General features: G+C 37.8%; 1 protein-coding gene across 5 annotated transcripts in view; it reads right to left on the bottom strand.

The window, feature by feature from the left end:
- smoc1 (SPARC related modular calcium binding 1) overlaps positions 1 to 23,262 on the bottom strand; it is a 46,701-nt gene extending 23,439 nt beyond the window's left edge. The window contains exons 1-9 of one of the 5 annotated variants that reach the window (XM_078796034.1): positions 22,835 to 23,262; positions 13,215 to 13,380; positions 12,244 to 12,327; positions 9,611 to 9,723; positions 9,430 to 9,529; positions 5,712 to 5,762; positions 3,736 to 3,783; positions 464 to 553; positions 220 to 300 (exon numbers count right to left, since the gene is read on the bottom strand). In XM_078796034.1, coding sequence (XP_078652160.1) covers positions 220 to 300; positions 464 to 553; positions 3,736 to 3,783; positions 5,712 to 5,762; positions 9,430 to 9,529; positions 9,611 to 9,723; positions 12,244 to 12,327; positions 13,215 to 13,380; positions 22,835 to 22,948 — 847 coding nt within the window. In that variant the 5' untranslated portion in view covers positions 22,949 to 23,262. The remainder of the gene's footprint in view (positions 1 to 219; positions 301 to 463; positions 554 to 3,735; positions 3,784 to 5,711; positions 5,763 to 9,429; positions 9,530 to 9,610; positions 9,724 to 12,243; positions 12,328 to 13,214; positions 13,381 to 22,834) is intronic. The other 4 variants (XM_078796035.1, XM_058078489.2, XM_078796036.1 and 1 more) reach the window with 4 other exon arrangements.
- Positions 23,263 to 24,859: the final 1,597 nt, after the last annotated feature.

Genomic DNA, 24,859 nt, shown 5'->3' with positions numbered 1-24,859 from the left:
GTAAGCAGGGATCCTACTACGGTTTCTACTCTAATTGCATCCTCTCTGCGTAGAGTTAGCATGGGTTTTCTCCGCGTACTCCGGTTTCCGCCCACATTCCAAAAACATGCTAGGTTAATTAGCCACTCCAAATTGTCCATAGGTATGAATGTGAGTGTGAATGGTTGTTTGTCTATATGTATTTACAAAGTGGACGATTAGCAGCGTCCGTGAGCTTACCTTGCTTCCTGGAGGTGGAGCTGTTCTGCTTGTTCTCCTTGTAGACCAACTGTTTGATCCACAGGGTGGGAGCAGTTATCTCTGCAATGACACACGGACACAAAGTCCTGCCGATTACCGTTGTTTTGGTCTCACGGCTCTGGAAGTGTTCATTTGAACTTCTGAACCAGTGGACTCAGCGATGGGAGCCCTTTTGATGAATTACAGCTTTGGTTTTGAACCGTGTTTGCGGTGTGACGCTTACCATCCCCTACCAGTGGGACGTGGGTCTCCAGGGTGGGCGTGGGCTTGGAGCCATCATCTGGATTGAGAGTGAGAAAGAAACGGAAAGAGACTACCATTATTGAGGTTAATACAATCTACTCTCCAGAACTGTTGAATGGTTGGGATTTGCACATGGCCCGGCCAGGACACACACAAAACACACACACACACACACACACATTGAAGAATACAAGCACAAAGCATGACCACCCACATCTTCTTGATTGTTCTGGGACCCACACACACGCACACACACCACACACACGTCGTTAAATTAATCTCACACTGACATGAAACAGCTTCACATTAGCACAGGCTCTTGTAAGAACCCACAAGCACCCCCCCCCCACACACACACACACACGCACACACACCAAAGTATGACAAGCCACCACCTGTACCCTTAGAAGAACGATGTGTTGATCAAGGACCACCCACTCTTCCCAAGGGTGATAATCTTCTCTTATTGGAGCCAGTGTTTGTGGCTTGGGGATTAAATGTTAGTCCACATTGGGAGCTTCCCTTAATCCTAGTTTTGGATTTATGGACAATTCCAAGTATGAAGGTCCCACGGTGGTGTTTTGGAAGTGTGTTGTCTAAAAACGATCCTTGATGCTGGACTTTAGACAGTTTAAGATGCAAAGTTATTATCTCTCACAGCCGACCGGGGAACGCCATGGCGTCCTCCCGGTAGCGCTGGAGGAGGTGGCTGGACACTGGGAAGACTGAGACTGTTGCCCCGCCCTACTTGGATCCGGACAAGCAGGGGGAGAATGGAATGGAATCCCCATTTGGGTTGTTGGATTGTGTTTTTGTAAGTCCCCATTGAAGTCCCCAGTTCAGGGTGTACCCCGCCTTCCCAGTCAGCTGGGATAGACTCCAGCATACCCCCAACCCTAGTGAGATGATTGGATGGATGGATGGAAGTCCCCACTGAAGGCCCAGGCTGCATGTGTCCTGTTTGTGTTGGGTAATACCCATTTATTTAAGGGGTTCACATTGAACCTCAAATTGGGGGTTCAAATTCAATATGGTATCATGTACCCGGTACAATGTCTAGCATAGCTATGTGAGCTACCCTTTTTCTTAGAGAGAGCATAAGAAACCAGTTTAAGACTTTCTAAATATGTTTTTTTTTACAGTATTAGAGCTCTCTTGACATGAAATAACACCCCTATAGTCACATTTGAGCTCATATCACTCAAGCCATTTAAGACATAAATGAGACTTGTGCTCATGTGTTGCTGTTAATGTGTTCCAGGACAGGAAGTGACATAAATGGTTGAGATCTGAGTGGATTACATTAGCTTTATTATTATGTTGATTATAATTAAGACTATTATGCTGTTATTATTGTGCCTCGGTTGTGAGACATTTCCATCCTGTAATAAAAGCATGTTAAGCATGACATCTATTGACCAGTGCAGAATACTACATAGCATCCATGATGTCTTTGAATGCGTCTTCTGAATCCCTTGTGTTTGTGTTTTAGGTCATTTATCTTTTTGATGCTTGAAACTGCATTATTTATTAATATACAATTTTAATCTATGATTGAGTGGAGCTGGGAAATTTGAATTGGAATGTGCGGAAGGACGACTGCATTTGCAGAAAGTATCCAATGAGTATCGCCAATACCTGGCTGAAGACGACGAAACAAGTGAGCACCTCGCTTCCATAGATTTTTATCAAATTTGGTGCTTTAGGGCAGTGTTTTTCAACCTTTTTTGAGCCACGGCATGTTTTTTTTCATTGGAAAAATCTTGTGGCACACCACTAACCAAAAATGTTCCAAAATGTCACCACGACCTCACACGTGCATCAATAAGTCTATAGGAGGAACAAGGCAGGTGTTACATTACATTGCTATGCCAGTCTTTACACCACAGACACTCCACAGTAGCCATGTTTTTACATCACCACTTTTTCTCTTTCCCAATCACCTTTCGGGAAACAATGGTATCCATGGAAAGGAATATTCCAATATCTTGTCTACATGCGGCGTGAAAATCAACCAGAATAGTCAATAGGGCATGCCCAGTAAAACGTAAATCACGTGATACCGACTTCCCTGAGTTATTCTTCCACTTGTCGGAATAACTCCGTATTGCCAGTTTTTTGTTTGTCCAGTCTTGGAATTTAGTTTGGATCAAAAACAAACTTTCCGTAGCAGTCCAGTGCCGATTGCTGGCGTCCATTTTTAAAAGTGAAGAACGTCTGGATCTGCGTGTTACGTCATATCTGAGCATGCGATATGATAAATTTAACCAGGAAAGGATCAAATTCAATCTTGCTAATATTTTATAATTCAACTCAGGACATGTTTTATATAGATATATATTTTCTTTTTTAATAAAACTGGACTTGTGAATAAAGTATAGAAGGGTTTAGATTCTGTTCCACAGATGGCGCTAATGCACACGAAAGCTGCTTACCAACCGCCAATAAACAACAGAAGAAGAAGAAGAAGGCACCCTGACAACTTTCCGTTTAAGCGGGTACAAGATACCTCAATCGGATTGGTTAAAGGAATATTCCATCCCTGTTCAATTCTTTCCGTTTGAGCAAATAAACCAAAGTGAATTGGAATATTTGGGTCCATGTATACGTGGCTAAGTGATATTGGATAATTCCTCACGGCACACCTGACGGTTTCACAAGGTACACTAATGTGCCGCGGCACAGTGGTTGAAAATCACTGCTTTACATCCGGACTTTTAATATTCCGGAGAAATAGCAACTATTTTTTGGTTCTTAAACGCAACCCTCACGACTGCAAACGTATTTGAAGCAAAGTCTGTTACCGCCGCCTCGACTGATCAGTTGGATAAAACTCAAGGTCACGATGGAGAAGTGGAGACGATGGGATGCATCTTACGTAACATGGAGTTCCGCTAACCTCGCAATACTCACCCACGTGCAGCTTGGGAGCATCCGGAACGTTCCTTTAGGAAGTAATTGAGTCAAAAAGCAAAGCACAGAGAACCTGGATTGGATTTAGTTGACAGATTCTAAAATAACTAGTAGCTCCTTAGATCAAGTGAGATATTAAAAACTGACACAAGTGAGCTAAGTTGCTAATACACTTAGCATAATTATAGTTTAAGCTTCATGGAGCATTTTGTTGCAAGTCATTTGGAAGGCAGTACCACACCAAGACTAGGAAATCGTAGTATTTTCTTTCTTTAAAGGAGTACATCTACGCTCTCATGCTTTTTTTTTTTTTTTTACATACAACAGAGCTCAACTCACCTTTTCTACCGGAGCTTGGCTGCCCGGGCGGCTTGTCGGTCACCGACCCTACCAAGCGAAACACAAACAAGGTAGCCAAGTGCAGCAACAAAAGGCACTTAAAAAAAATCAATGTCACATTTGCCTGTAAATTATGTTGAGTCCAGTCATGTCAAAGTCACCGTTAGTTGCCACAAGCGAACAAGAACAAAAACCCAACGACATCACAAGTTAGAAATGGTGAGTACATTCTCTCAGTACTTTAGGAAGATCGTCCCACGCTGCCAAATACTAGGCCGGACGCAAAACAGAGTATTACAGTGCATCCGGAAAGTATTCACAGCGCTTCACTTTTCCCACATTTTGTCATATTACAGCCTCATTCCAAATTGTATTAATTTAATCTCTTACCTCAAAATTCTACACAAAATACTCCATTATGACAATGTGAAAAAAGTTTTTTTTTGACATGTTTTGAATTTATTAAAAATAGAAAACAAAAAAAATCACATTTACATAAGTATTCACAGCCTTTGCCATGAAGCTCAAAATGGAGCTCTTGTGCATCTTTTTTCCACTGATCATCCTTGAGATCTTTCTACAGCTTAATTGGAGTCCACCTGCAGTAAATTCAGTTGATTGGACATGATTTGGAAATATAATAACTGTCTATATAAGGTCCCACAGTTGACACCAAGCATGAAGTCAAAAGAACTGTCTGTAGACCTGCGAGACAGGATTGTCTTGAGGCACAAATCTGGGGAAGGATACAGAAACATTTCTGCTGCTTTGAAGGTCCCAATGAGCACAGTGGCCTCCATTATTCGTAAATGGAAGACGTTTGGAACCACCAGGACTCTTCCTAGAGCTGGCCGGCCTTCTAAACTGAGCGATCGGGGAAGAAGGGCCTTAGTCAGGGAGGTGACCAAGGCCCCGATGGTCACTCTGTCAGAGCTCCAGCGTTCCTCTGTGGAGAGAGGAGAGCCTTCCAGAAGGACAACCATCTCTGCAGCAATCCACCAATCAGGCCTGTATGGTAGAGTGGCCAGACGAAAGCCACTCCTTAGTAAAAGGAACATGGCAGCCCGTCTGGAATTTGCCAAAAAGCACCTGAATGACTCTCAGACCATGAGAAAGAAAATTCTCTGGTCTGATGAGACAAAGATTGAACTCTTTGGTGTGAATGCCAGGCGCCATGTTTGGAGGAAACCAGGCACTGCTCATCACCAGGCCAATACCATCCCTACAGTGAAGCATGGTGGTGGCAGCATCATGCTGTGGGGATGTTTTTCAGCAGCAGGAACTGGCAGACTAGTCAGCATAGAAGGAAAAATGAATGCAGCAATATATAGAGATATCCTGGATGAAAACCTGCTCCAGAGCGCTCTTGACCTTAGTAGACTGGTCATGTACCTTGACCATATAGACAGTAGACATTAGCACACAGCCAAGATCTCAAAGGATTGGCTTCAGAACCACTCCGTGAATGTCCTGGAGTGGCCCAGCCAGAGTCCAGACTTGAATCCGATCGAATCCCTCTCTGGAGAGATCTGAAAATGGCTGTGCACAGACGTCTCCCATCCAACCTGATGGAGCTTGAGCTTGAATGGGCAAAACTGCTGCCAAAGGTGGATCAACAAAGTATTAAGCAAAGGCTGTGAATACTTATGTAAATGGGATTTTTTTGTTTTCTATTTTTAATAAATTCAAAACATGTCAAAAAAAACTTTTTTCACATTGTCATAATGGAGTATTTTGTGTAGAATTTTGAGGTAAGAGATTAATTTAATTCAGTTTGGAATGAGGCTGTAACATGACAAAATGTAGAAAAAGTGAAGCGCTGTGAATACTTTCCGGATGCACTGTAGGTTGAGCACTGGCAGTGTGCTGCATGCAGGGGGGGGGGGTGGTGCATGGTGCATTCGGGTGTAGAGAACAGGATCCAGACCAATCAGAAGAAAGAAAAAGGTGACACGAGGGGGAGGGGAATGTACTACCTGTCAATCCACTCGTCCCGGCATGAGTTCCCATAAATTCATGGAAGTTTCCTGCAAATGTATGCGACATGATTGATTGCGTGTCGACGAAGGTGAGCGCGGGTAGAATATGGACAAGGACAGCTTCGCTGGTTTTGGTTTAAAGCCAAGTTGAGCAGGTTGAGCAGCGAGCTTCCAATCAGAGAACAAAATAAAGCTGAACTTCTACTTTCTGCTCATCCTAGTCTTCATTCATTCATTCATTCATTTTCTACCGCTTCTTCCTCATGAGGATCGCGGGGGTGCTGGAGCCTATCCCAGCTGTCTTCGGGCGAGAGGCGGGGTACACCCTGGACGGGTGGCCAAACAACCATTTACACTCACATTCATACCTATGGACAATTTGGAGTGGCTAATTAACCTAGCATGTTTTTGGAATGTGGGCGAACATGCAAACTCCACACAGAGATGGCCGAGGGTGGAATTGAACCCTGGTCTCCTAGCTGTGAGGTCTGCGCGCTAACCACTAGACCACCATGCCGCCCACCCTAGTCTTTATCTTCTTTATTTTTCTCTTTGGTATATTCTCTTTGACGCTGAACGTCAACAAAATTCAGCAAATATGTATGTTAGCTCGATGCTAATTTCATTCATTCATTCATTTTCTACCGCTTTTTCCTCATGAGGATCGCGGGGGTGCTGGAGCCTATCCCAGCTGTCTTCGGGCGAGAGGCGGGGTACACCCTGGACTGGTGGCCAAACAACCATTCACACTCACATTCATACCTATGGACAATTTGGAGTGGCTAATTAACCTAGCATGTTTTTGGAATGTGGGCGAACATGCAAACTCCACACAGAGATGGCCGAGTGTGGAATTGAACCCTGGTCTCTTAGCTGTGAGGTCTGCGCGCTAACCACTAGACCACCATGCCGCCCACCCTAGTCTTTATCTTCTTTATTTTTCTCTTTGGCATATTCTCTTTGACACTGAACGTCAACAAAATTCAGCAAATATGTATGTTAGCTCGATGCTAATTTCATTCATTCATTCATTCATTCATTTTCTACCGCTTTTTCCTCACGAGGATCGCGGGGGTGCTGGAGCCTATCCCAGCTGTCTTCGGGCAAGAGGCATGGTACACCCTGGACTGGTGGCCAAACAACCATTCACACTCACATTCATACCTATGGACAATTTAGAGTGGCTAATTAACCTAGCATGTTTTTGGAATGTGGGAGGAAACCCACGCATGCACGGGGAGAACATGCAAACTCCACGCAGAGATAGCCGAGGGTGGAATTGAACCCTGGTCTCCTAGCTGTGAGGTCTGCGCGCTAACCACTAGACCACCATGCCGCCCCATCCTAGTCTTTATCTTCTTTATTTTTCTCTTTGGTATATTCTCTTTGACACTGAACGTCAACAAAATTCAGCAAATATGTATGTTAGCTCGATGCTAATTTATATGTGAAATCCCATAGACAGGCTCAAGATTAGCAACCGACTAATTAAGCATTTAAATATACGTTGAACTCATGCTCAACAGGAGAGTAAACTGTTGCGGTTGTCCGGCCCGAGTCGTAAACTTCGAAACTATTCCCACTCGGTATCGAACCGAGAACCTTTCCAAGTGTACTGGACATGCGTCGTGACTTTTCCAGCCAGCCATAAGCAGCTTGCACACAAGGAAAAAGCAGTCAGTCACTTAGTAACAGCAGGAGTTACTAGTCAGTCACAAAGACATCTAGCAGTGCTGCATTGTTGTCATTGGGCAGTCATACACACAAACACACACAGTACATAACAACAGTAATATAGGTGACCAAACATCCTCTTTTCCCAGGACATGCCCTCTTATCACGTCGTGTTTTTTAATTTTCAAAGTGAAGAAAAGGTCCTGGATGTCATTCTTTTTCATTGGGTCATCATATTGAGGAGTATTTATATATATTGAGTTATTTTTCATGAAGTCTCATATGACTGGGGATGTCATACACCAAGATGGAACTTCTGAAGTAGCACCGTTTTGAATTCATTTCAATTCCATTTGAATTCAGTTGCCTTGAATTGAGTTGTAAAGATCGTTATGCGTACACAGCACAGTTATTATCATCAAGTGTTCCAAGCTGACAACACTAAGCCTTTCTACCGTCTCCCCAGGCCTGCTGTGAGCAGTTAAACTGTTGGGGGGACCAGATGGGGGTTTAGATGGGTCACCATTAGCCTTTTAATTGGCCGTGCACCTGCTGGAACACGTGCGCTAACACTGACCAGACCAGACCAGACGTTGGAACCGTCGACTTCCATCTTGCTCCACTTGGAGTCAAGCTTTGGGAATGTTCTTTCATTTACAGGCAGTCCTCCTTTTTACGACTTTTTGTGTTACAAAGAGTCATGGTTGCGGAAAACTCTTCTTGGAATAGTTTGTTGGAATTCTGGATGGTTCTTCCTGAAAGGAACCGGGGTAGCTATGAATCAGGTTCACCATAAATGATATGATATGATATGATATGATATGATATGATATGATATGATATGATATGATGATATTATATAGACTTTCTATAGTCATTGCACAGTAACACAGCAGTGAAATTGCCAACAAAATGCCGTTACCTGGCTCCCGTGTAAAAATAAAAAAAAATAAAAAAAAAAATTAAAAATTAAAAATTAAAAAAAAAAATTTAAAAATTAAAAATTAAAAAAAAAAATTTAAAAATTAAAAATTAAAAATTAAAAATTAAAAACAAAAATCAAAAATCAAAAATCAAAAATCAAAAATCAAAAATCAAAAATCAAAAATCAAAAATCAAAAATTAGAAAAATATATATTTTTAAATTACATAAATTAAATAAAATTATAAAAAATGACAAATAAAATAATAAAAAATGACAAATAAAAAAATAAATAATAATAATAAAAATAGAAAAAATAGAAATAAATAAATAAATAAAAATAAAAATAAAAATAAAAATAAAAATAAAAATAAAAATAAAAATAAAAATAAAAATAAAAATAAAAATAAAAATAAAAATAAAAATAAAAATAAAAATAAAAATAAAAATAAAAATAAAAATAAAAATAAAAATAATTAAAAAAAAATAAAAAACAAAAAATATATAAATAAAAAAGTAAACATTAAAAGCATAAAAAATAAAACAAAAAATAACAAATAAAAATAATGTAAAGAATAAATAGATTACATCAAATAAGAACAATGTACAGTGTAAACAGTAATTTGTACAAATAATTTAGAATAAATAACAATAATTTAAAGTTTTGGTTGTGCGTGTGGGCAGGTAGAGGGGCTTATTTGGCATTATAATATAACACTGTATAAAAAGAAAATGACTTATGTATATGCGGAGGAAGAATACGTGGAATAATTTCAGTATTTGCATGTCTCTACACTGAGCGACACCTCCATTGTGTTTTCTACTTTTCTATGCATCAAAGAAAAGGAAGGTGAAAAGTGAACTTAACCATCCTAAAACGTTCAGAAAGCAGAGAAATGATCAACAACATTGGTGACATGCTAGGTCTAAGCAGACTTTTGCGACCATCACCAAGGATAAAGATGGTATCCTTGAACATGTGAAAGGATCTGCTCCTATGAAGTGGACAGTGATAACTAGGCTAGTCATTATTGATGCATCCGCAAAACTCGTTGCTTTGTTTTTTGTTCATAGCAAATGTGAGCCTTTCAGCACGGGCTGCCTTTTGTCGTGCAGTACCTGAACACACCGGAGTCCTGTTGTGCACCGACGAGCCGCTCACCGGCTTCCCATCGTTGGTGACGCACCAGCAGTAGCCTGTCAGAGTGTGACACTGCACCTAGACCAGTACACAAACCAAAGTGTTGCAATCTGTAGAAGATTTAGTCAGGATAATGTCAGTGAATCTTTCATCGCAGACCTGCGCAAAGGACCCGTCCTCGTTGCACTCTGGGATAAACATGGACTCCTGAGGCCTCCTCGCCTGCTCCAAAGCCTGGTTCCTCTCAACGCGACACTTGGACTGACCCACATCTGTTGGGAGGACAGCCATAGAAACCTTGCCATCACAACCTTTCTCTTAGGTCAGGGGTCTCAAACTCACGGCCCGCGGGCCGCTAGTTTGAGGCCCCCGCCTGGATATGAAAGTTTAATTTGTTTAATTTGTTTTTTGATTTGCTTATTTATTTTTCCATCTTATTTTGTGTTGAAAAATTAAAATTAACATGAAACATTTATTTCATAATTTAATAATAAATAAAAATTTATTTGTTCATTTGTTTCATTTGTTTTTTGATTTGCTTATTTATTTTTCCATCTTATTTTGTGTCGAAAAATAAAAATTAACATTAAACATTTATTTGATAATTTAATAATAAATAACAATTAATTTGTTAATTTGTTTCACTTGTTTCATTTATTTTTTGATTTGCTTATTTATTTTTCCATCTTATTTTGTGTCGAAAAATTAACATGAAACATTTATTTAATAATTTAATAATAAATAAAAATTAATTTGTTCATTTGTTTCATTTGCTTTTTGATTTGCTTATTTATTTTTCCATCTTATTTTGTGTCAAAAAATAAAAATTAACATTAAACATTAATTTAATAATTTAATAAAAAATAAAAAATAATTTGTTAATTTGTTTCACTTGTTTTTTGATTTGCTTATTTATTTTTCCATCCTATTTTGTGTCAAAAAATAAAAACCAACATTAAACATTTATTTCATAATTTAATAATAAATAAAAATTAATTTGTTCATTTGTTTCATTTGTTTCTTGATTTGCTTATTTATTTTTCCATCTTATTTTGTGTCAAAAAATACAAATCAACATTAAACATTTATTTAATAATTTAATAATAAATAAAAATTAATTTGTTCATTTGTTTCATTTGTTTTTTGATTTGCTTATTTATTTTTCCATCTTATTTTGTGTTGAAAAATAAAAATTAACATGAAACATTTATTTAATAATAAATAAAAACTAATTTGTTTCATTTGTTTTTTGATTTGCTTATTTATTTTTCCATCTTATTTTGTGTCAAAAAATAAAAATTAACATTAAACATTAATTTACTAATTTAATAATAAATAAAAAATTATTTGTTAATTTGTTTCACTTGTTTCATTTGTTTTTTGATTTGCTTATTTATTTTTCCATCTTATTTTGTGTTGTAAAATAAAAAACAACATTAAACATTTATTTAATAATAAATAAAAATTAATTTATAATAATTTAGTATAATTTAATGTTTTATCAGAGCTTTTGCAAAGAACCAAAGCACTGAAAAAGTGGACGGTATAGCAGAAGCATTGAAGACTATTATATTATATATTTATTAATATTTAATATAATTAATATTTTTATTATATATATATATATATATTTATTTATTCATTCATTTATTTATTTATTTATTTATTTATTTTTAGCCTGATGCGGTTAAGTCTCACCCAGACCCTAGCTCCAGTGGCCCCCAGGTAAATTGAGTTTGAGACCCCTGTCTTAGGTCTTCCACAAGGACTCACTTTTGTGGTGAGGAATTGAGATCCTAAAGGTGTCCGCATGTTTCAGGTGGTCACGTCCCACCTGAAACATGGTTCTTCCGAACCTTAAAGACTGTTGGAGTACTTTCCCAGTCTTAATCACCGTACATCCGGATGGCAACGGCAGACCTTTTCCATATCCTACTTCTCTACTTCCTGTTGTCATTGAAAGCTCATCAGGAGAATCCTTCCATTTCAGACTGACTGCATTGTGATCGTTCACGTCCATTGTCCCGGGTCCAAGATTCCACCACCAAACTCCTGACAGAGTTGACCAGAATGACCACAGTCCTCCACTCTTGGCAACGGTTCTCACTCCCGGCTGGAGCTCCAGAGGTCGTGGTGGCTGGGACGATGCAAAGTTTACGTGAATCCTTAAACCTGATCTTGAAGGCGATGAGGTTCGCTCCTTCAGCATCCAAGTCATCTTCAACCTGCTGAGTCATTCTCCTGTATGTGCGTGGTCATTGTGTTTCATCAGTTCAAGAAGACATGGCTTTGCCACGATGGGGTCCAGTGAGGACCTTGAGCTGCCTGACCCCGTCAGTGTGCAACTAAACAGATCCGTCACAGATCAGAGATGTTTCCTTTGCCCGACTTTCCTTCACGCATGCATGACTTTATGGAACAAAGCCACCTATAATCGTTGAGAAAAAAGTTGCTACTTTCCAGAAATGGGTTTGCTGCTTTTCTAATAATCGGGCCTGTCGAGGAAAAACGGGGGAAGGCAGATGCCAAATTGCAACCTTTACTCCAGACCTATCAATCTGTGATACTAGTCTGGAATGACATCTCATTCAGTTATTCCATGGTTGTTTTTTACTCAGTATTCAGTTTACAGAAGAAGATCTGGAACTCAATTTTAGTCAGCGGATGTTCTTGTGGTTTGGTTTTAATTACTTTTAATACAACTTTATATTCAAATTTTACTCTGGTGATTATTTTGTGGTTGTTGAAATTGGAGGTTTCTGATTGGTTTACTGGCCAGTCGGGCACATTACCTGTTTGCACCAAGTCTCTGCTCATAGACGGGGGTGTCGGTGCTAGCGCCACCTGTGGCTGATCCACCTTTACCCAGCTTCTTCCTGAAATTGTGTGACAAAGGGACACTTAGTACATGCGGGTATAGTATAACGTTATAAGTATAACATTGTTATGAAATACTACTGCAACATTGCAGACTTTCGAATATGGCACATCACTGCAACCTGAAAAAATAAAAATAAAAAAAAAGTCTATTTTGCACCTTTTTGTGTGCTATGTTGCCAGACGTGGTTCTCTGCAAAAAAATTCTCTATCATATCTACACAGAAGTAAACTTTGTTTATCGAAACTGTCACTTATTCTTTGCAAGAATGCAAAATTGCATTTTTTTAAAAAATGTTTTATGTTTATTTCTATATTTTTATATTTCTTATGCCATATATCCAGTGTTTCCTCAATGGGGGCTCTTTGTGCTAGGGGCTGTCCTCGGTTGGGGTGTCTCCTCTCGTGGGGTGGCTGGGAGCTCTACTGCAGCGCTGCGGGTCCCCTGCCTACCTGTTGTGTGGTGGCCCCCCTGAATTGCGGCATCATGGCCTGGGCTGTGGGCAACCCCCAGCGCAGATGGCAAACAAACTTTTTATGTGTGTGTGTGTGTGTGTGTGTGTTGTTGTTGTCTTTCTCTTTTTTAACATGTATAGCACTTTGTGCTACATTCTATGTATGAAAAGTGCTCTACAAATAAAGTTTGATTGATTGATTGAATAAACGCCTCCGCCCCCCCAAAAAAATAAGGCATCTCAAAAAAGGAGCTTGAGATCCTGAGGGGATCGATGTTCAAAAAAGCACTAAAAACTTTAATAACAAATGCATAAAATCACATGTTATTGTTATTTAACAAAATTTAGCAAAAAAAGCTCCCACGAAATCAGACATTTTTGCGTGCGCCTCCTGGGTTTTGGCATGGGAATAATCATTGCAATGCCCGCACCTCGACAGCGCCCGCGGTGCGCCAGCGTCAGCGTCTTGTCTTTGCAGCGTGCCCTCTGCAGTTCGCATCCGTTCTCGTAGCTCCGCCCATCCGAGCCGCACACCGGCTTGGCTTGCGGTCGCGTGCAGACGACGCCACAGTTGCTGTCCCGATCGCCGATCAGCCACTGAAATGACACAACAAAAGGCACGGTGACCTTCTGGCTGCGGTTCTTCATCTTTTAAAAGCCAGAACCTGTTTGGTGGTAGTTCCACCATGACTTCTTTGCTACCTCTGCCAAGATTTAAGTGCACTTCTGGACTTCTTCACTGTGTCTCACCAACTCACAGAAGAAACATAAAAGTCTAAATAACATTACTGAGTGCTATTCTAGTCCCGCGTCGGCATTTGCCACTTTGAATAATGGCTGCATTCAGCTGTGTGTGAGATGATGCCAGACTCTCGGACAAATTGCTCTCATGGATGACTTTGTCATTCCTCGCCAACACACGTCACCGTCTGTGTTTTCTTTGCCGACACTCGTCTGACAGAAAGGTGACCCATCATTTATTTAAGACGACGCTCCGAACTTGATTAAAATTCCAGAGACTTTTACCATTATCTGTCCCGCATTAACGTCTTCACTCGAGATCTTGTTTACACTCTTCGCCGGGCTGAAGGTGTTTTGTAGCCTAAAATCAAATTCGAGGTTTGGAGCCGAAACTGTGCCGGAGACTGTGTCGTGTTTTGTATAAAAGACGAGAGAGCAGGTGTAGCATCCTGGCATAAAAGTGTTCCTGGGAACAACATTCGTCACTTGTCAACGCTGACCCAAAATCCCACTCAAATGTTGACGTTGGAGGTGAACGCTCATCATGTAGCGTTTAAATCAGGGGTCTCAAACATGCGGCCCGCGGGCCAAATGAGGCACGCAGGACACCAGTTTGAGGCCCCCGCCTTGATATGAAAGTTTAATATTTGATATGAATGCTGTATGGTATCATGTACCATGTAAAAATTATTACGTTTGATTCATGTTCATGTTAAAGGTTAAATAACTGTTAATAGTTATCCTCCCTATCCGTGTGGAAGTGGTAAGTTTTTGGCTATTTAAGTTGAAAGGAAATAACTTGAAGGCTTATTATATTTATTTATTACTGATTGATTGATTTTCTTTATTCTTGATTTGTTTATTTATTTTTCATCTTATTTTGTGTAGAAAAATAAAAAGTAAGATATTTGAGGAACCGTAGTGAAGTTTTTAAAAAATTTTTGTTTTTAATAAATGCATTTTTTTTTTTTTTTTGGAAAACCTGATGAGGCCCAGTCTCACCCAGACCCTAGCTCCAGTGGCCCCTAAGTAAATTGAGTTTGAGACTCAGTTTGTGGGATTGAACTCGGGTCTCCTAGCTGTGAGGTCTCGGTGCCAAATGTGTAAATGTGCAAATATACCAGTGTACAGTGACAGTTATGATGTCGTCACTACCAACAGCACTAAATTCATCACATAGCAACTTAACACCCAAAAGGTGCACCTGATAAAAACATGTATCAGGCACACCCTGGACTGGTGGCCAGCCAATCACAGGGCACATATAGACAAACAACCATTCACACTCACATTCATACCTATGGACAATTTGGAGTGGCTAATTAACCTAGCATGTTTTTGGAATGTGGGAGGAAACCGGAGTACCCGGAGAAAACCCACGCATGCACGGGGAGAACATGCAAACTCCACACAGAGATGGCCGAGGGTGGAATTGAACCCTCATCTCCAAGCTGTGATGGCTGCGCGCTAACCACTTCTCCACCGTGCCGCCCATTATCAGTTATTATTATGTATTATTAGTTAAATAAGCAAATTTTACGCAACAGTTAGCATGTTTTTCGGTTAGCATAGTCAATTTATGGCAAATCTTTGCCTCGGTTTGAGTCCGAGGATGGTACACGTGTAGCTCATTCATCACGCTTCACCGGTTCCAGATGTTTACCCAAGAAACAAAGAAAGATGAGATGAGGTTTAACATCAAGGAGCATTCAGGACCAGACGATACAAATCCACAGCAGTTTAAGACTTGGCAGGAGAAATGTTCTCATCTGACAGATCGGCGTGAAACTACATCAGAACAGAACAGAAAAATGTAGCACACTTCCTGTTTTAGCCTTCTTGGAGAGGAAAGGTCATACAGTCTCCGTACTTGCTGCATTTGTTGTGTTCTCCAGGTTGCAGACATCCACAACGCCGTCCCCCAGCCTTGCAGTCACTAGTCAACTATCAAGTCACTGAATCAGCTTCTTAAGTGGACTTTATTTGGCAGCTCTTTGTCTCGCAGCTTTGTCTGGTCGGGGGCCTGTCCTCCCCATTGCTGACTCACAGCCTTAATGGACGCAGCTTTTCCACCTCTGCAGCTATATTTTTTAAAAAAGCAGGGACTTTCGAGACGTGTGATGCGGTAAGTGGAAATAAACATTCCTAACAAGTCTCCCACATAAGAGTTTTGTCGAGTCATTCCGTCCCACCCACTGTCCCAGGCTTGTAAGGGTAAAAGCAGACATTGTGGACTGTCCCATAGAACTTTTAAAGAACCATTTAGGTTTGCCACCAGTCACAAATGATGTTTTAGGAACAACATTCGTCACTTGTCAACTCTGACCCAAAATCCCACTCAAATGTTGACGTTGGAGGTGAACGCTCATCATGTAGCGTTTAAATCAGGGGTCTCAAACACGCGGCCCGCGGGCCAAATGTGGCACGCAGGACACCAGTTTGAGGCCCCCGCCTTGATATGAAAGTTTAATATTTGATAGGAATGCTGTATGGTATCATGTACCCAGAAAAAATTATTACGTTTTATTAATGTTCATGTTAAAGGTTAAATAACTGTTAATAGTTATCCTCCCTATCCGTGTGGAAGTGGTTTGCCACCAGTCACAAATGATGTATTAGTCACTTATTAGTCAATATAAAAGCACATTCGCTATGGTTTTGGATACTATGGGATGGTTTATTTCAGGGGTCTCAAACACGCGGCCCGCGGGACAAATGTGGCCCGCAGGACACTAGTCTGAGGCCCCCGCCTTGATATGAAAGTTTAATGTCAGTGCGGCCCGCGCAAGTTTGATATGGATGCTGTATGGTATCATGTACCCAGAAAAAATGATTACGTTTGATTCATGTTCATGTTAAAGGTTAAATAACTGTTAATAGTTATCCTCCCTATCCGTGTGGAAGTGGTACGTTTTTGGCTATTTAAGTTGAAAGGAAATAACTTGAAGGCTACCGTTTAGGTCGCTAGCTCTCTAGTTTGCGAGTTAGCATGTGTCTCAAGACCCTGCAGTTGCGCAATATGTTGTAAATAAAAAGAGTATAAATGTGACTATAGTCGTGTTTTGTCATGTCTACAGGGCTCTAATAATGCTTTGTTCATTTTAATATGAAAAAAATCATTTGTCTACCCACCAACTATATGTGGTTTCTTCATTCATTCATTCATTTTATACCGCTTTTTCCTCACGAGGGTCGCGGGGGTGCTGGAACCTATCCCAGCTGTCTTCAGGCGAGAGGCGGGGTACACCCTGAACTGGTGGCCAGCCAATCCCAGGGCACATATAGACAAACAACCATTCACACTCACATTCATACCTATGGACAATTTGGAGTGGCTAATTAACCTAGCATGTTTTTGGAATGTGGGAGGAAACCGGAGTACCCGGAGAAAACCCACACATGCACGGGGAGAGCATGCAAACTCCACACAGAGATGGCCGAGGGTGGTATTGAACCCTGGTCTCTTAGCTGTGAGGTCTGCGCGCTAACCACTCACCCTGCAAAAGTCTTTATACAAAAAATCAAAATAAAAAAAAATAAAAAAACAGGCTTCACTACACATGTCAAAACAAAGCCCAGATCCCTGCTGACTATTCGCCAACTACGAATGTGGGCGCTGTAAGTGCTAGCATGACAGCACTGCAGCTATGCTAGTGTGAGTGTGAGTGTTGGGCTGATGGAGTGTACTATAGTGCATACATTGGGCTGATGGAGTGTACTATAGTGCCTACATTGGGCTGATGGAGTGTACTATAGTGCCTATATTGGGCTGATGGAGTGTACTATAGTGCCTATATTGGGCTGCTGGAGTGTACTATAGAGCATACATTGGGCTGATGGAGTGTACTATAGTGCATACATTGGGCTGATGGAGTGTACTATAGTGCATATATTGGGCTGATGGAGTGTACTATAGAGCATACATTCTGCCCAATTCAAGCAGACATTAGCAACATAACATAGCAAGTTGATACCAAGTGCGGCCATGCTATACGTATATATGTATATATATATACGTATATATATATATATATAAATATGTATATAGGTATATATGTTTTGATGGTTGCCACAGCCTGACGAAGCTGAGCAGATAGAAGGAGAAGAAACGGCAGAGCTGTCTTCCATTAGACTGATTAGAGCACCGGACAATTGAGCATGAAATGCATTTTCTGAGGGTGAACTCATTTGATGGAGTCACCCTCCGAGACATCTGTCAGTGGCCTGGAAAACCCAAGTGGAGTCTCGCTGTTTCTAATGAGAGGCTTCGGCTCGTAAAGCTGTGTGCTTTGGAGCTCACCTCCATTGGCTTCACATGGTTCGCTGGCATTTCACGGAATTCAGCCCAATGGGTTTTTTTTTTTTGCTTCGGCATTACGATTTGTGGACATCTTCTTTTCCACTCGCACTTGCTGCTGTTGTTCTTCCACGGGAAACGTCTAACATGGCAGCTTTAGCGCTGAACCTCAGCTTCTTTCACCCAAGCCCACAAACTGAAAGATCATGTTGATGCTTTCTGTTTTGTAGCTACTGTATACTGTATACTGTATACTGTATACTGTATACTGTATACTGTATGTCTAAAGATAAAAGTAAAAGTAGCCTGAAGTTATTGGTGACAAAGCATATTATGAATATGAACTTTTACCCCTTACAATAAATTTTTTTCTCATTTTTGCACCTTTTTTTTCATCATTTTATGACTTTTTCCCAATTTATTGTTTATTGTTGTAACATTTTTCTCAACCTGATTGAACAATTTCTGTTGTGTTTTTTTGTCGCAATATTACTACTTTTTCTTTTTTTCTTGAATACTTCAGATTTTAATTTTACTTTTGTAAAATTGTGATTTTTTTTCTCCTAAGATTACCACTGCTTTTATTATTGTAACTTTATTTAATTTTACTCTTGTAAAATTATGAAAACAATTTCTCCTAAGATTACCACATTTTTATTTTATTACTGTAACTTTATTGTCCTAATATTGTGACATTATTCTCGTAAAATGACTTATTTTCGTCCAATTTATTGTTGTAATATTTTTCTCAACCTAATTGAACAATTTCTGTTGTTTTTTTTCAAAATATTACTACTTTTTATTTTTTTCTTTAATATTTCAACTTTATACTTCAGATTTTAATTTTACTCTTGTAAAATTATGAAAAAAAATTCTCCTAAGATTACCACATTTTTATTTTATTACTGTAACTTTATTGTCCTAATATTGTGACATTATACTCGTAAAATGACTTATTTTCGACCAATTTATTGTTTATTGTTGTAACATTTTTCTCAACCTAATTGAACAATTTCTGTTGTGTTTTTTTGTCGCAATATTACTACTTTTTCTTTTTTTCTTGAATACTTCAGATTTTAATTTTACTTTTGTAAAATTATGATTTTTTTTCTCCTAAGATTACCACTGCTTTTATTATTGTAACTTTATTTAATTGTACTCTTGTAAAATTATGAAAAAAATTTCTCCTAAGATTACCACATTTTTATTTTATTACTGTAACTTTATTGTCCTAATATTGTGACATTATTCTCGTAAAATGACTTATTTTCGTCCAATTTATTGTTTATTGTTGTAACATTTTTCTCAACCTAATTGAACAATTTTGGTTGTGTTTTCTTGTCACAATATTACTACTTTTTATTTTTTTCTTGAATATTTCAACTTTATACTTCAGATTTTCATTTTACTCTTGTAAAATTATGATTTTTTTTCTTCTAAGATTACCACTTCTTTTATTATTGTAACTTTATTGTCCTAATATTGTGACATTATTCTCGTAAAATGACTTATTTTTGTCCAATTTATTGTTTATTGTTGTAACATTTTTCTCAACCTAATTGAACAATTTCTGTTGTGTTTTTTTGTCACAATATTACAACTTTTTTTTCTTGAATATTTCAACTTTATACTTCAGATTTTAATTTTAGTCTTGTAAAATTATGACATTTTTTTCTCCTGAGATTACCACTTCTTTTATTATTGTAACTTTATTGTCCTAATATTGTGACATTATTCTCGTTAAATGACTTATTTTCGTCCATCTTTGCTGTTGGTTCAGAGTTGAGTTTTAGCTTAGCGTGGCTTTTTAGTGATCTTTATTATTGTGCATCTTGTGAAATAATTCAAATGTCCAATAAAAGGTAAACAGGTCTGGCTGGCGGTTGTGTGTCTCACCGAATATTACAGTAACATTACTGACACCTAGTGACCAGTGTACAATACTACAAATCATCAATATCTTTCAATGGGTCTCCTGAATACCTTATATTTGAATTTTATGCTTGAAAATGGCCAAAAATACATTCATTCATTTTCTACCGCTTTTCCTCACGAGGGTTGCGGGGTACACCCTGGACTGGTGGCCAGCCAATCACAGGGCGCATATAGACAAACAACCATTCACACTCATATTCATACCTATGGACAATTTGGAGTGGCTAATTAACCTAGCATGTTTTTTTTGGAATGTGGGAGGAAACCGAAGTACCCGGAGAAAACCCACACATGCACGGGGAGAACATGCAAACTCCACACAGAGATAGCCGAGGCTGGAATTGAACCCTGGTCTCCTGTGCGCTAACCACTCGACCGCTGTGCCGCCCGATTTGTTTTGTTATTTTTAAAAAATTCAAAGGGTAAATTGGGGAAGGAATACTTTACAGAAAAATGCAAAGAACTGCAAAATTGTAATGGACGCTTTGACAACATTGATCCCTCCTGCTACATCTTCTTATTCTCCGGCAGGTAAGTGGAGTTACGATGCATCTTTTTCACAACGGGCTGCAGTCACAGGCAGAATGGCACGCCACAGAGCAATCAACGTATGGGAAACGTGGAATTCAAAATGAATACATTTTATTTGGAGAGGCAATAAAATAATGAGCACCTTGCCAAAAAAACAAAACCACCGGTCCGCACTTTGGAGACCCCTGATGTAAACAACAGAGAGGTCTTTACACAGGCACTTGGTGCTCAATGTTGTCAGTGTTTTATGTGCGGAGAAATAGTTCCAGCATGTCAGAAAGTATTAGAGCGCCGCTCCCCGCGCGGAGCCTCCGACTCTGGCAGCTATTACATTTATGATTTGACTCAATATCACTCATGGCTGTGTGCTGTTGTAAATCCTGCATAATTACCCATCAAAAGGATGTAACAGAACGTTCTGGAGTATCTTTTATGATGGAAAAAGGTTGCCTTGCCTGGCTTTGTTTCCTTCTGAGACCTTCTGTATGTGATTAGTCCACGGCAGTTCCAAAACTTTTCACACCAAGTACCAGCTCGATATTTTGATTTGCTTTGTTATTGCTCATGTCGCTGGTACAGGGCAGCAAAATGCAGTTAGCATCCAACCAGAAGTGCAAATTTATATAAACCTTATTAGTAAATAAATGAAGAAATAGAATAGAGCTGTAAATGGACACATATATGTACGTTGAGCCCCTATGTCAGGGGTCTCAAACACATGACCCGTGGGCCAAATGAGGCCCGCAGGACACTAGTTTGAGTCCCCCGCCTTGATATGAAAGTTTAATGTTTAAAGTTTGATATGGATGCTGTATGGTATCATGTACCCAGAAAAAATTATTACGTTTAATTAATGTTCATGTTAAAGGTTAAATAACTGTTAATAGTTATCCTCACTATCCGTGTGGAAGTGGTAAGTTTTTGGCTATTTAAGTTGAAAGGAAATAACTTGAAGGCTACCGTAATATATGGAATTATATTTATCTTGGAATTATCTCGAGACATGCATACTCAGTAATCCGTCGTTCATCATAATAAGTGAATTTCCACAAAGTAGGCTTACTTATTTTTGTACTTTTGTACAGAAATCTTATTTATAACCATCTGAATATGTCATTAGAGCCCTCTAGACATGAAATAACACCCCTATAGTCACATTTACGCTCATAGAGTACTACCCAATATAGTAGATATAACTAGGGATCGACCGATATGGTTTTTTTCGGGCCAATGCCGATACTGATTTTTTTCCATCACCCTTAGCCGATGGCCGATTTTGTTTTTGCTGATGATAACAAATGATAACAAATATTACAGGCCTCAAGTTACCATACCATACAGCATCCATATCAAACTTGCGCGGGGCACACTAACATTAAACTTTCATATCAAGGCAGGGGGCCTCAAACTAGTGTCCTGCGGGCCACATTTAGTGCGGCCCGTTTGATATGGATGCTGTATGGTATCATGTACCCAGAAAAAATTATTACGTTTGATTCATGTTCATGTTAAAGGTTAAATAACTGTTAATAGTTATCCTCCCTATCCGTGTGGAAGTGGTAAGTTTTTTATATGGATGCTGTATGGTATCATGTACCCAGAAAAAATTATTACGTTTGATTCATGTTCATGTTAAAGGTTAAATAACTGTTAATAGTTATCCTCCCTATCCGTGTGGAAGTGGTAAGTTTTTGGCTATTTAAGTTGAAAGGAAATAACTTGAAGGCTACCGTTTAGGTCGCTAGCTGTCTAGTTTGCGAGTTAGCATGTGTCTCAAGACCCTGCAGTTGCGCAATATGTTGTAAATAAAGAGTATAAATGTGACTATAGTCGTGTTTTGTCATGTCTACAGGGCTCTAATAATGCTTTGTTCATTTTTATCGGAAAAAATAATTTGTCTACCCAACAACTATATGTGGTGTCTAAGTTTTTATTATTTTATTTTTATTATATTTATTTTTTATTACTGATTGATTTTCTTTATTCTTGATTTGTTTATTTATTTTTCCTCTTATTATGGGTAGAAAAATAAAAAGTAAGATATTTGAGAACAGTGGAATGTTGCTTGTAGAAAATTGGAACCAATTAATTTTTTAATTTTTAATAAATGTGTGGTTTTTTTTTTTTTGGAAAACCTGATGCGGCCCAGTTTCACCCAGACCCGAGCTCCAGTGGCCCCCAAGTAAATTGAGTTTGAGACCCCTGCCCTATGTTGTATACCCGTGTACCATCAGTGGTACATGTGCCACACATTGAGAACCAATGTTCAGTAGCTGTAATGGTATTGTTCTGCATAGCAAACAGACGCTAATCTAAAAGTAGTCATATTGCTACACTTAGTACATCATAATAAGACCATTATTGATAATTAATAATTATAATTTACCCCATTATCTATGCAATTATCATAAAACCCTCATCATGATGCAAGTATAGTAGATATTACAGTAGATATTACAGTACCACAAATGTCATACTGTGTTGAACATGCTAAATGAAATGCTAATACTTTAGGTCTAACGTGAAGCCAAAGGTTGGTGGACTCACCCTGGAGGCAGGCTTGTGTGCGGCGTGTCCGTGGGGCAGGTAGCAGAGCAGCAGGGACGTCAGCAGGTGACAACAGGTGAGCAAAAGGTGAAGATGAAGTGACGAAGACAACATGGTGCTCGAGCTTCCCCACCCCCGAAAACGTCACCTTGTCACTTTCCCTTTTTAATTATTTACAATATTCTTCACGTCACTCGTCACATAATAGTGCCACGCGTGGGTAGACCATGGTTTTAGTGGGTTCTCGTGGGTTCTCGTGGGTTCTCTTGGGTGTGGGTTGATGTCGTATCCACAAACTCAGATGCCCGTCACGTGCACAGGTTGACTTTCCCGGCCGAGTCCATTGCTCAGTCTTTTAAAGAACCCGAACCGTGAGTGACGTGCCAGCGTGGCCAATGGTGGAAGGGCTCGTGTGGAAACCACGCCCACTCTTCTACCAATGGTGCCGAGCGACAAGAGGAGGAAAGTCAACAGCTCAGTCTCCCACTTCCACTGCGTTTATTTCCTTCTCAAGGATGCCGGTTAGTTAGCAACACGATGCTAAAAGTCACTTTGTGGGGGAGATGTGAATCTTATCTTGTTGTTGTCGTGTTTGAAACCAAATTGATGAACAATTCCATCATTTATGTGTGAGTAATGCATGCATTATTTTTATGAAGGAGTGACTGCTCACATCTTTTGGTATATCTTGACCATGGAAACCACCACACTCAAAAATAATAATGGTCAGTTTGAATTGGTATTTTTTTAACAATATTCCTGACATTTAGGTTGAATAGAATCATTTATTAGCTTTGGGTCTTTCCCGCAATCCAGTGCCATATTTCTTTTCTTTTTTAATGTTTTGACTTTTTCTATAAATGTTTGTTCATAAAACAACAAGAAAAATATATTTGTCAAACTCGGGATATTTAATAATTAGGATGAAATTCTTGATATATGTCCACCAATGTACCAACCATCCTTTGTCGTCATTATCCTTGATGCCAAATAAAATGCCAAAAAGTTTTTTTATTTTCATTTTCATTTTCATTTTCATTTTCATTTTCATTTTCATTTTCATTTTCATTTTCATTTTCATTTTCATTTTCATTTTCATTTTCATTTTCATTTTCAATTTCAATTTTAATTTTAATTTCAATTTTAATTTTAATTTTTTCAATTTTAATTTCAATTTTAATTTTAATTTTAATTTTATTTCTTTTTTATTTTTTTCCTCTTTTCTTTTTACCATACATCCTTTTTCCTCATTATCCTTGATGCCAAATAAAATGCCAAAAAGGTCTTTATATTTATATTTATATTTATATTTATATTTATATTTATATTTATATTTATATTTATATTTATATTTATATTTATATTTATATTTATATTTATATTTATATTTATATTTATATTTATATTTATATTTATATTTATATTTATATTTATATTTATATTTATATTTTTTATATTTATATTTTTTATATTTATATTTTTTATATTTATTTTTTTATTTGTATATTTTTTATTTTTATTTTTATTTTTATTTTTATTTTTATTTTTATTTTTATTTTTATTTTTATTTTTATTTTTATTTTTATTTTTATTTTTATTTTTATTTTTATTTTTATTTTTATTTTTTATTTTTTATTTTTTATTTTTTATTTTATTTTTATTTTTTTTTTTTTATTTTAATTTTTATTTGTTTATTTTTTTATTTATTAAAATGTTTTATTTTTTTTTATTATTTTTATTTTTATTTTTATTTTTATTTTTATTTTTATTTTTATTTTTATTTTTATTTTTATTTTTATTTTTATTTTTATTTTTATTTTTATTTTTATTTTTATTTTTATTTTTATTTTTATTTTTTTATTTATTTTTATTTTTTTATTTATTTTTATTTTTTTATTTATTTTTATTTTTATTTTTATTTTTATTTTTATTTTTATTTTTATTTTTATTTTTATTTTTATTTTTATTTTTATTTTTATTTTTATTTTTATTTTTATTTTTATTTTTATTTTTATTTTTATTTTT

This window comes from Doryrhamphus excisus, linkage group LG14 (genome assembly GCF_037039965.1).
Source record: "Doryrhamphus excisus strain RoL-2023G ecotype Guam linkage group LG14, RoL_Dexc_Guam_v1.1, whole genome shotgun sequence".
Classification (NCBI taxonomy): Eukaryota; Metazoa; Chordata; class Actinopteri; order Syngnathiformes; family Syngnathidae; genus Doryrhamphus; species Doryrhamphus excisus.
The sequence above is the reverse complement of the archived record's forward strand: the minus strand, read 5'-3'. Positions and strand labels throughout refer to the sequence as shown.